The sequence below is a fragment of the Malus domestica genome, chromosome 03 (assembly GCF_042453785.1).
Source record: "Malus domestica chromosome 03, GDT2T_hap1".
NCBI lineage: Eukaryota > Viridiplantae > Streptophyta > Magnoliopsida > Rosales > Rosaceae > Malus > Malus domestica.
Window position 1 is genome coordinate 28,713,840 of NC_091663.1, and position 12,636 is coordinate 28,726,475.

At 34.3% G+C, this 12,636-nt stretch overlaps 1 protein-coding gene and 1 non-coding gene across 2 annotated transcripts; both read right to left on the reverse strand.

Moving 5' to 3' along the window:
• Nucleotides 1–1,555: 1,555 nt before the first annotated feature.
• TRNAA-AGC (transfer RNA alanine (anticodon AGC)) lies at nucleotides 1,556–1,628 on the reverse strand. Its single transcript has one exon. It is a non-coding gene; the product is annotated as a tRNA-Ala (tRNA).
• A 216-nt stretch (nucleotides 1,629–1,844) lies between these two features.
• On the reverse strand, nucleotides 1,845–3,890 carry LOC103407967 (21.7 kDa class VI heat shock protein-like). The gene is made up of 2 exons (XM_008346839.4): nucleotides 3,126–3,890; nucleotides 1,845–2,189 (listed from the first exon to the last, which is right to left on the reverse strand). Exons 1-2 carry the CDS (start codon nucleotides 3,448–3,450, stop codon nucleotides 1,888–1,890), a joined length of 627 nt encoding a protein of 208 aa, XP_008345061.3. The 5' UTR covers nucleotides 3,451–3,890; the 3' UTR covers nucleotides 1,845–1,887.
• Nucleotides 3,891–12,636: the final 8,746 nt, after the last annotated feature.

Below are 12,636 nucleotides of genomic sequence, written 5' to 3' on the forward strand. Positions count from 1 at the left end.
CACTAGGGCGTGGAGAGCTTCGTCCAAAACGAATGTCTATTCCCACTTCTGTCCGAAATCATGATATCTTATATGAATTTAAGTTAAGTTAGTTCGGATTTTTATAATAATTTTTTAGCAGACAAATTCTATGATTAATCAATTAGGTCAATAGTTGCACTCATTTTAAACTGATCTAATCCGATTGTCTCTGATGCCATATGTTGACGATGGAACATAAGATTGCGTTGAAGCTTACGCTTTTTGTTCAACTAATTCCAAGTTGACAAATAATTAGACTTAATCAACAAGATGTGCATATGTCGCCACTCAAACATTTTGATTAATTCAACACACACACGTATAAATAAAGCAATCCCCGATTTGTTTCATAATGTATGATTTATTCAGCTTAATTATGCAGGCGAACACTCCAAGTAATTCAAAAATTATGGGACACCGAACAATGCTTCGTTTGACAACTCGAACTGTACGGATTATTTCAGTCGGATAGGATAATCTATTGTCAGATAATACTGACTATTTAGTCACGCGTATTGACTATTTAGTCAGGAGTTTGGCGTAAAATCGGATTAAATACCGATTTTTTTATAAAATAAATAAATAATAATATTATCTATAGTTTCTAAGAGTATAAACAAATTAAAGAGTATTGATTAGATTTTGAAAAATAAAAATAAAAACTCAGTTCATCTTGGACTTGTTTTAGTTTGCATTTCTTCCTTAATAAAAGTTGCCGCTGCACAAAGAATCAAACATTATCATGTTGATCTACTTCCTCAAAAGGAAATTGAAGAATATTTAATGGCATTGGGTTTCCAATTTAAAATCAAATTTGGTATTAGAGCCCGTCGATTTGATGGAAAAAACACTAGAAACCACCACCTTTAATCCAAAAGCAGATGTTGCGGTCATGGATGTTTGTCACGAGTATCTGCAAACGCAGGTCAACGACCTATTCATCGATTAGCCCAAATTCCAACTTATTCCATTACCCAATCCCCACCCCCAACAACCATACACAGCTGCACCCCCAAACTCCAATTCCTTCTTCATCGAGAGAGAAAAAATGGAATATTGTTTGAGAAGATGGATCGGGATGGTGTTGGAGTAATCTACGAGGAGGGATGGAAAAAGAGCCAGCATGATTTTTTTCCAACAATCCGAATAATAATACTAAGAATTTGAAGTGTATAAAATATCTAGTGTGTGCCGTATAAAAGAGATGAGACCGCATAAAAATTTGGTGTTAATTTAATAAGGAATAACACCAACTACCAAATGGTATTGAAGACCATGATTGGTAAACAAGTTTTCTGGTCAATCGGTTCATTAGAATATGCAGCCGCCCAAGCATTTAGAACCTTTTTTTTTATTTCTTTTAATGCTTGGATAATTGGATTAGGGTTCGAGTTGGCATTTACAGAAGAATAAACACTAGTACTTTTAGTCATATGAAATTCCAGCCCGTGATTCGCTAGCTTTGGCGTCGTTTATTAATTATTGACAAGAAGCTAAATAGCCGTCTGAATAAATATGAAAAAGGCAAAAATAATGGAGATGCGGGGCATCGATCCCCGTACCTCTCGCATGCTAAGCGAGCGCTCTACCATCTGAGCTACATCCCCGTTTCTTGTTATTTTTCCTTTTTTAATCATTATACTTCCGTACTTAAAGCTCAGGAGGGCAACTTGCTGAATCGGGTTCACTGTTACGGTGGACCGAGACATCATGACCGTAAACTTGTTTCATGTACGTCATTTTTTACAATAGGCATGAAAAAACTCTGCTGTATAAAAGTACGTCATCACATCACACAAATTTATGTCACAAGTACGTCAAAATTTAACAAGTCACAAATAGTATGTTATTGGGTTTTAATTGAACTTACACCGCATCATTATCTTTTGCATTAGCCTCATAATCCAAGGGTTTATTGTTGATCTTGTGAATTTTGATTTCCAAAAGTAGGTCATTAGTGAGAGAAGCCTCTATCCTTTTGAAATCTGCATCTTGTGGGAGCTCAAGCCTCCGAACATAACCATGTTCCCACCAATTCCCACTTCTCCAATCCTTTGTGCTCTTCAAGGAGTTGGACTCTCCTCCTTGCTGCTGCTGCTTCCACTGCCCACTAATTTCCACCACCTTCCCATTTTCAGCATACACCTGAATATTATTTTTCCCTTCTCCTGTTTCACCAAATAATTACTGTTGAGTACGTTTTCGATTTTTCTTTTCTGATACAAACGATTTTGGGTACATGAAAATAAATTTAAAAGCGTGGATGCAGAGCAAGATACTTTTTAACTATTTTAAATAAAAGTTTTGTGCATTAAGTTATAGTCTCACTGCCCTCATAAATTTAGATTCTAGTTATAGTCACATCCCAAGCTCCACAACATTCCGGACTCAACTCTGTTATAGCACGATATTATCCGTTTTAGGCTCCGATTACACCCTTATGATTTTGTTTCATCCATCCTGGAAATGCTCTGGTCCCTTTTTCGCTTTACTTCGGAATTCCTACTAAACTAGAAGCCATTGAGCTTCCAAAAGACCTTGTGCTAACAGAGGTGGGCATATACATATAAGGCATAGAGGATCCACTCTCCTAGACGATGTGGAATCTAACAGCAAGGTGATTACTATTTATAAATAAATAAATATATATATATATATATATACTGCTACTGTATCATGCACGTGTCATTATCGTCCTAAGTGTATTTAAGGAGATTAGTAGTAAAAATAAATATTGAGTTGTGGAGAGGAGAATGAAGAAGATGGTTGAGTATATATTTGTAGAATTAAAGAAAAGAGTTTTTTTTTTTTTTTTGGATTTTTTTGCCGTTGGATTAATCCTGACTCTTGATTTTCAAAATCTTTTAAAATTAGACGCATCAGATTGTTCCACGGCACAACCTATAATTTAAAAAATAAAATTACCGACGAAAATCCAACAGTACATATGAGAAGACTGTTGCAAAACCAATGGTTGAGGCCAAGGCAGACTTCTTGGGTTTGTAGATGCAGTCTCCTTAGTTCATGAAATTTAAATCATAATTAGGAAATTAAGAAGTCTAATTTCTGAAACAAATAAATTAAAAGTAGTTGAAAAACCTTACCTGGTAGCTCTACTTTAAGGACATAGTCTCGATCTGTTTGAAACCAATCAATAGTGTTTTGGCCAGCGCTTCTGAGACCAGACAGCAAGATATCTGACTCAAACTCCCACAGTGGGAAGGCATCAGAAGGATCAAAAAATTTCCCAAACAACAAAGGACTGAAAAAAGATGCACCACCAAAGACCTTCTGGATTGTTGGATTTGGACTGCCCTGAGACATGAATCTTCTGAACACGTCTTCTCTCAATAAAACACACCATTTCTGCGGAGTTTGATCGTCTCTTACGACTTCAAGCTGCTTCCGCGTAGTACTACTAGTAGTCATTGGAGAAGCTTGAGAGAGCAACTTTTGAGAGGATGGTGGAGAGAGGTTAGCGTTGTTTGGTGTTTATAGTGAAGGAGAGCACTTTGGAGAAAGTTAGAGCACCAATTCCTTGGTGAGAATATTTGGAGGGCTGTAAAGCAATTTGGAATATTTTCTTTTTCCAGGTTTTTGCTTGTCGGTGTGAAGAAAATCAAGCTAATTAATTTTTCTATCAAGCTAGCTAGTATTTCACTTGTCTCTAACAGCACAAGGTTGGCTTTTTGTTTCTTTGGTATACAAGACGAGTTATGATCCATGCTATGACAATTTTGTAACTTTAGGTGAGGGCCGATGGTTCGATTGTTGGATGGGAGTTAGAATGAGTACCCAATTTAAAATCAATTAATAATGCAGAAGTATGAGATTTTTTATGTTAAGTACTTTCAACACATTTTTTTATGTGTAGCATTTGCTGTGCATAATATGAGTTCAATTTATATAAATGACGTGAGAGCACATGTCGCTATGACACTTAATAAATTTATAAGTTATAAACTCTAGACTCTAAACCCTAAACCCAAACATAAACACGATTTTGTTACATCAAATACATACATCATGCAGTTCTCCATGCAAACTATACCTTAGATAAAGTGTATTTAAAGAAATGAGTACCTTTGCTTGTTAGATAGAAATATACCAATTAATTTGTACTCATAAAGGTTGTGGGAAAGGAATATTTGTAAAGTAAATGTGAATGTAAATGCATGCACCTCCTCTCATAAATAAAAAAAGCTTTTACGGAGAGCTGCTTTTTACAAAAGCAGGATTAGTATCTGCTTGATTGATGCTGAATTTCAGAGTCCACAGGGAAATTCTGGAGCAACTCGGAAAGTGGGGCACAGCCACAAAGAGCGGTGCGGTTTGTCATGAAAGGTGAGAGGACTAATCATCTGCTGCAGATGCTACAATGGTTGACCCGTTATTGTGATTCATCATCTTCATCCTCGCTGATGTAGTATGCTGGGAGCGGCTAGGATAAGGCAATCAAATACACTCAGGCCCTTTTAAGGGTAAAGATTAAAACAAAATGTTCGTCAATTTCTTTAAATTCTCTTAAATATTTTCGATTTGACTAATATTTTGCAAAGATAATCTATGAAAAATGAGGATCCTCTTTGTGAGGATTCCGAAAAATCATGTTCATTTATCGTATATCGTGTGGTTATAAATTATTTTAAATTTTATATTTAAAATTGAATACAGATAGTACCTAATGAAAACTGATCCATGATTTACGACGAACAAACACGATTAAAGGATCTCCTGGATTCTCACAAAGAAAATCCGAAAATGATCCCTATTCATCTATGAGGTGCAACTTGAAAAATTAGATGGTTCGACACATAAAATTCAACAAGTGGATTAAAGTAATCTGTTTGTAATTTTTTTTTCTTTTTGTTATTCCTCTTGTAATTGTTCTATATAAAGTGAGCGAAAAATATTATAACTGGATGGACATATCAGCATTATTGTTAAAATCGAAGATAATAGAAGATAATGACTTATTGCCTAATTGTGAGAGCTCCTAAGGCCATCTCCAACCGAAGGGTCTAGAGGGCCAGAAGGCCGAAAATAGCTTGAAAACCGTCTATGTGGAGCCAAAAATATTCACTAGGCGACACGTGAATTTTTGGACAAAAGAGGAAAAAAATACCCTTGAGACATAACGGGATTCCTACGCGCGAGCAGCGGGCAATCATTCATCAACGAAGTCAAAAGTGCCCAAAATAGGTAACAATTTAAAACCTATTTCATCAAATCTCATCCACAAGGTAATTTCCAAAACCTATCTCATTTCATATATTTTCTACTTCATTATTTAGCTAATCAATTAGTTAAATAATTTATTCATTCCATAACTCCTAAAACATTCATTCTAAAATCATGATAATTAGCCAATTAATGGTTTAATTGCCTAATTAATCCCTTAATTATCAATTAAGTCATCCATTTTATCCAAAACACACAATAAGGCCGGCCATCCTTCACCCCCAAAGAAATCAACCATGCCTTCAACCTTTTCTACCACATCTTTCCTTTTTATGATAATAATTTGCTAAGTTAATTAGGGAATTATTTTGATTAATTAGCTAATTATTTCATAACTCCCAATTTGAAACAAATCAAAGATCTAGCCCACAAACAAAGCTAGGTGGCTGGTCCTTTCTCACCCAAGGAGGCTGGCCACTCTCCTATAAAAAGCCTCACATTTTCTCCAAAAAAGGTCTCTCACACTCTTGCTAAAATTCTTCAAAATTCTCAAACACTTTCTCTCTAAATTCTAACTTTGGCATCGGAGGTTTTTCGGCCAAAGTCCCCCTATTCATTGTAGGTGCATGAGGCTTTTGGCCTTGACCTAAGGTGTTAATTATTTTGTAGATGCAATTTTGTCCAAGATCAAGAGGAAGAAATTTGCATCCACAGTCTCCAACCGAGAGCTAGGCCAAAAGGCTCGTGGGCCTCACGAAATCTGAAAGGGCCAAAAGGTTGGCCAAAAGCAGCCAGCCAGCTAGCCCGGGCTAGCTAGAAAATCATAGCAATCATGTCGGTTCTTAAAGAAAAATTTGAATCCAACAGCTAACTGACGTCAGCTAATTGTTATTTTTGAATTTTTTTTACAATTTTTTTTTATTTACAAAATTTTTCCTATAACTTCTATTTTTTTAAGAAAACTAATGAAAATGGCTTGAAAACTTTGAGTTTTAATGATAAGGACAAAATAAAGGGTAAAGTGAATAGTACCATATTTGACTTTTTAGTGCAAAAATGTGATTTTTCGTTAAAGTGAACAGTACCGTAGGTTTTTCGTTAAAACTCCCTTTTTTTTTTCTATAACTTCTATTTTACAAAATTTGTTTCATATATTTTTTAAAATTCTATTTTTTTCCTATAACTTCTATTTTACAAAATTTGTTTCCTTTTTTTTTTAAATTCCATTTTTTCCTATAACTTCTATTTCACAAAATTTGTTTCCTATTTTTTTTTTAAATTCCATTTTTTCCTATAACTTCTGTCACAGCCCGTCCCGGGATTTTATTTATCGAGGACGTGAAATGACGGGATTGCCCTTCGCGGTTACTAAGGTATGTGTGTGTGACATATTTTGGACTAAATACATATATTCCTAAACTTTTGGAAAAATAATTTAAGTTGGATTAAAGTTGGTATGTATATTTTGTGTGGTTAGGGATTTTAAGAATTGGGTTGTGACTTGTTTTTGGGTGGACCACACACACACACAGGACAACCCTCTCCTTCCCCGTGCTCTCTCTCTCTCTCTTCTTCGTTTCAATCTCTCTCTCCCTCTCGAAATTGTACGGACAAAGCACCAAACCCTCGAACCTTCACGGATCAACGCCAAAAAGGGAATTCTAAGCTTATAGTGAGCTTAGTGAGATCCTAAGGAAGCTCAAAGTGCTTAGTTTAAAGGTTTTGGACGTCGGGATCGTTGAGTTCGAAGTTGGCCGGTTTTCTTGGAATTTCTCCGGTGATACCTATCCCGAGGACGAGCGCATCCAAGGATGTCACGGGGGTTACGACCCTTCGACTTATCAGTGAGTGGACATTTATTTTCTGTATTTACCTATATACTATTGATTTTCCCAAAAATTGAATTTATATGAAAGTATGTTTTAAAATACCATGCATGCATATTGTGAATTATATGAATTGATAATTGATGCATATATATATGTGAATTGGTGCTGTGGACGCACATGTGAGTATCAGGTGAGTTTTATGTTATTCATGTGAATCATTGATGATGTGAATTGTGTTGAGAGCTCATAACCTGCACCTCTGGTGTTAGTGCTTATAGTATTCACCGCACAGCACGCTCACCTTGGATCCAAATATGTGCATGTCATACAGACCATGAGAGGGTTCCGACATGCTAGTCGTATAGATCACTAGAGGTGGTTCCGACTGGTAGGTAACCTTAGATTATGCGTGCAGATGATTGATGAGAGAAGCACTAGAGCATATTATTTCACCATTCTTGTCGTACAGACTACTTCAGGTAGTTCCGACTTATGTGCAGAGCAGCGCCGTACAGGTCACCGTGGTGACTCCGGCTGGGTTGGATATTAAGCTATAGAATTAACCGTACAAGACCAACTGCAGGGTCTCCGGTTGATTCATTATGTCATCTGTTATATTGATGCATCCATATTCTGTCATTGACATTTATAGCATGGCATACTTGCTGGATTTTGATAAAGATTAATGTTTTGAGAGATTTGAACAAATATTATGCTATTATGTTATTTTTTGGGAAAGTATATAGGTTTTACACCGAGGGGTTAGAAATGTTTTAAATGAAATGTTTTGGAAAACTTTGGTTTTACTAACCTACTAAATTTTGTTTTGCACCCCTCCAGGTTCTAGTTAGCAGTTGGTGGCTCACGAGGTTTTATTCGGCGTTCTGACAGACTTTCTGCATGTAGGACTCACCTGCGGGTGTTGTAATTTAATTATAGTTCTACTTGACTGCACCTAGTATTTCTGCTCTGAAATTGTGTACTGTACACTTAAACTCACTCTAGCATGCTAGTTGGATATTATTGCTAGTAGTTGGTTTTTTATTCCTTCGTATTTCTCATATCTTTTGCTTCCGCATCGCACTTTTGATTACGTCACGCTCACGTGACGGCCAGCACGCCTTGATTCTAGGATCAGGGTGTGTCAACTTCTATTTCATAAAATTTGTTTCATATTTTTTTTTTACCATAACTTCTATTTTACAAAATTTGTTTCATATTTTTTTTAAATTCCATTTTTTCTTATAACTTCTATTTCACAATATTTGTTTCATATTTTTTTTAGTTCTATTTTTTCCTATAACTTCCTAAGCCATTATGCAATATTAAATTAAATTAAGTAACATGAAACAACATTAAACAATATGAAACAACATTAAATAACATTGACCAACATAAAAATTATATAACATAAAAAAACATTTAACAACACGAAACTTAAACAACATTTTTAAAAACATTTAACAACATAAAACTTAAACGCCCACTCTATACTTCTTTTGGCCCAAAGATGTGCAACAAGATCCTGTTGTAGGTAATTGTTTGTGGCATGAGAGCGTATCATTCTATAACGTCTCATGTACTCATTTATAGAGATACTACCAGTTATTGGATTGAAAGGCAAATTAGGCTAATTAATTTTTCTATCAAGCTATATAGTATTTCACTTGTCTCAAACAACACAAGGTTGGTTTTTGTTTCTTTGGTATACAAGACGAGTTATGATCCATCTCTATGACAATTTTGTAACTTTAGGTGAGTGCCGATGGTTCGATGGGAGTTAGAATGAGTATCCAACTTAAAATCAATTAATAATGCAAAGGTATGAGATCTCTCATGTGAAGTACTTTCAACACATCTTTTCATGTGTAGCATCTTCTGTGTATAACATGTGTTCAATTTATATAAGTGATGTGAGAGCACATGTGGCTATGACACTTAACAAGTTTATAAGTAATAAACTCTAGACTCTAAACCCTAAACCCTAACCTAAACACGATTTTGTTACATCAAATACATACATCATGCAGTTCTCCATGCAAACTATACCTTAGCTAAAGTGTATTTAAAGAAATGAGTACCTTTGCTTGTTAGATAGAAATATACCAATTAATTTGTACTCATAAAGGTTGTGGGAAAGGAATATTTGTACAGTAAATTTGAATGTAAATGCATAAATAAATAAAAAAATCTTTTGCGGAGGGCTGCTTTTTTCAAGAGCAGGATTAGTATCTGCTTGATTGATGCTGAATTTCAGAGTCCACAGGGAAATTCTGGAGCAACTCTGGAAAGTGGGGCACAACCACAAAGAGTGGTGCAGTTTATCATGAAAGGTGAGGACTAATCATCTGCTGCAGATGCTACAATGCTTGACCCCGTATTTTGATTCATCATCTTCATCCTCGCTGATGTAGTATGCTGGGAGCGGCTAGGATAAGGCAATTATTTCTTCTTTTTTTTTTTTGGAAACTAATAAGGAAATTATTTCTGGTGCTGGATAAGGCAATTATATATACTCAGAAAAGGGTAGAGATTTTTATTTTTATTTAAAAAAAAAAAGGAATTAGTTATAGACTCGCTTCACATCGAACTTCAACGATCAGAATCGTCTATTTTATAAGTCCCAATTCATAGATCATCCTTTCAAATATTCAATTCAATCAGAAATCATTTGTCTATTTAGTTATTACGATAAAATTTCATTGTTTCTTATAAAACAAAATGTTCGTCAATTTCTTTAAACTCTCTCAGATATTTTCGATTTGACTAATATTTTGCAAAGATGATCTATGAGAAATGAGGATCCTCTTTGTAGCCTCTTTGCGAGGATTCCGGGAATCCTCTAATCGTGTCCATTCATCCTACATTGTGCGGTTAGAAATCAATTTAAATTTTATATTTAAAATTGAATACAAATAGTTCATAACAAAAATTGATCCATGATTTACGATGAACGGACAATTTTAAAGGATCCGAAGAGGATCCTCTCTGTAACTTGAAAAAATAGACAGTTCGGCATGTAAAATTCAACATTTGGATTAAAGTAATTTGTTTGTAAATTTTTTTTTTTGTTATTCATCTTGTAATTGTTCTATAAGGTGAGCGAAAAATATGATAAGTGAATAGACATATCAGCACTCTTGTTAAAATCGAAGATAATGGAAGATATTGACTCACTGCCTAATTGTGAGAGGTGTTACCGTGTAACATTTCCTCGCTGGCGATCTTATCTTACAAAAGCGCTAGTAACAAAGAAGAAAAAAACCAATTTCGAAACCAGCACTTGTCAATTAAAAACAATCCACCCGGTCACCACGCGCTGAGCTTCATTTCCCATCAGTTGTTTGCACAAATATTATATCGATCGAGTTAGGATTGGGAGACAACTATTTTTTGAAATTTATTTTAGTGAACTTTAACGAAAAATTCGTGGTACTGTTCATTTTAACGAAAAATTATATTTTTACACTAAAAAGTCAATTCTGATACTATTCACTTTACCTTTTATTTTGTCCTTATCGTTAAAACTTAAAGTTTTTAAACTCTTTTCATTAGTTTTCCTTATATTTTAGAGGCCCCCACTTCGTAGTTTTTTTTTAAGGATTTGCATTGGTGGAATTATATATCTTCTCCGGATCTCTTCATTGGGGATTCCGAAAATCAATTAATAACAAATGTTCATCTAACATCGTGCAATCACAGTTTTTTTCTTTTTTATTTATTTATATTTCTTTTTTTATTTATTTATATTTTTCACACAAAATAAGGCTGTATGCTGTTAAAAATATAAATAGAATTCAATTATGGCCGTACGATCTTTAATGAACAATTGGTTATTGGTCTCCGAGATCCCCAGTGAGGAGATCCGGAGAGGATCTAATTCCCGCATTGGTTATGTTTCAATTCATTATTTATACATCATTCTTACAAACAATTAAATAAGTCCAAAACAATTAAGACACTTACTCTTAGTGAAAAAAAAAATAGATGAGTACAATTTTGCATATAAACAGTAAAATGACTATCATTTAATCCAATGATCAAAGTTTCAGATTTTTAATAGATTTGATCTTTGAAAGAATACCTAAAAAATAAATAATTCAAATTGTTAAGTGATCCTAGAAAATATGTGTCTCCGAACCTAATCCTATTATTTTTTTTTACTAAATAATGATTTCACCTATGTATAGTTTCCTGTTTTGTTTTTTCGAGGCCATTCGAGTTTGGGGCCCTGTGGTTGGAGTCCAACTGCTCACCGAGTTACACCAATCGATTATTATTCATGAGAAATTTTTAATTGTGATGAGAATATAAGTGTTATATTACGTGTTTTAATAGAAATGGTAGAAATTTTATTTTTTTAAATTATTAATTTTTTATCATATATATCTCACTATTTATTTAGTGACACATGATGTATAACTTCATGCACCGATCATATTGAAAAATATCTCATTATTCATGGTAAACATGCCGACAAGATTTTGACCATACGAACACGATTTTGACGAACCCAAACACGTCAATTGCTAGAATTTGAATAGACAATGCGGGGTTGGAATTTGTGATGAAAATTTGTCCCACGTCGACTGAAAACTTGAGGAAAGACATCTTTGAGTCCATCTCAAGCCGCGCATCAAGCGCATAAACTTGTGAGGGAAATTTGTCACACCAATCAGAGCTGCAGAGACTCTGTTTGGTCATGTTCATGAATGTATTTGGGATGTAACGCCTTTCGGGGATTTTACTCTCTTCCACGAACTTTGTAATCCTAATACATACCATCTATCGTTTTAAAAAAATAAAAAAAATAAAAAATAAAAGTAAGTCCATCTCACTTATTGTTAAATAAGAAATAAGAACTGTTAAGACTGTTCACTGGAAACAGATATAACCCTTTTGAAAGGATAAGACTGAATTCAAACCGTCATAATTGTTGGTTTAAGCCATTACAAACTATGGCTCTAGTATTAGTAACATAATGATCAATTTACAATGTTATCTTCCTATTTTTTCACTGAGATACACACACCAATTCGCCGAGAATCCAAGTTTGAGTGCAAGAACTTGAATTAGAAGTAAATGTCCAAGAACTACCACACATCAATTCGCTGTCAAGAATCCAAGTCTAAGTGCAAGAACTTGGATTAGAAGTAAATGTCCAAGAACTACCATACATGTGTGGGGACAGTTGATTTAGGCCATTATAAATATAGTTGTAGTGTCAGAAATGTAATCATCAATTTCCAATGTTCCCTTCCTATTCTTTCACTAAGAAACACACATCAATCACCAAAAATCCAAGTTCTAATGCAAGAATTTGGATTAGATAGTTGAATCCAAGAACTTGGATTAGACAATTGTAGCCTACAAGATAGACATCCAAGAACAGCCACACATGTGTAGGGATGTATTTCTGCATTAGGAGATTGCTGGTGCAAACCTTTATCTTTGGAAAACCAAGTTAATAATATTATTGTGACTCTAGTTACAACTTATGTTTAATTTTTCATATTTGTGATTAAGTTATATTTAGTTCAATTTGATTTCTATATAAAGTGTGTAATTGTTATATATATTATATCATATGTATTTGGTTGGTTTT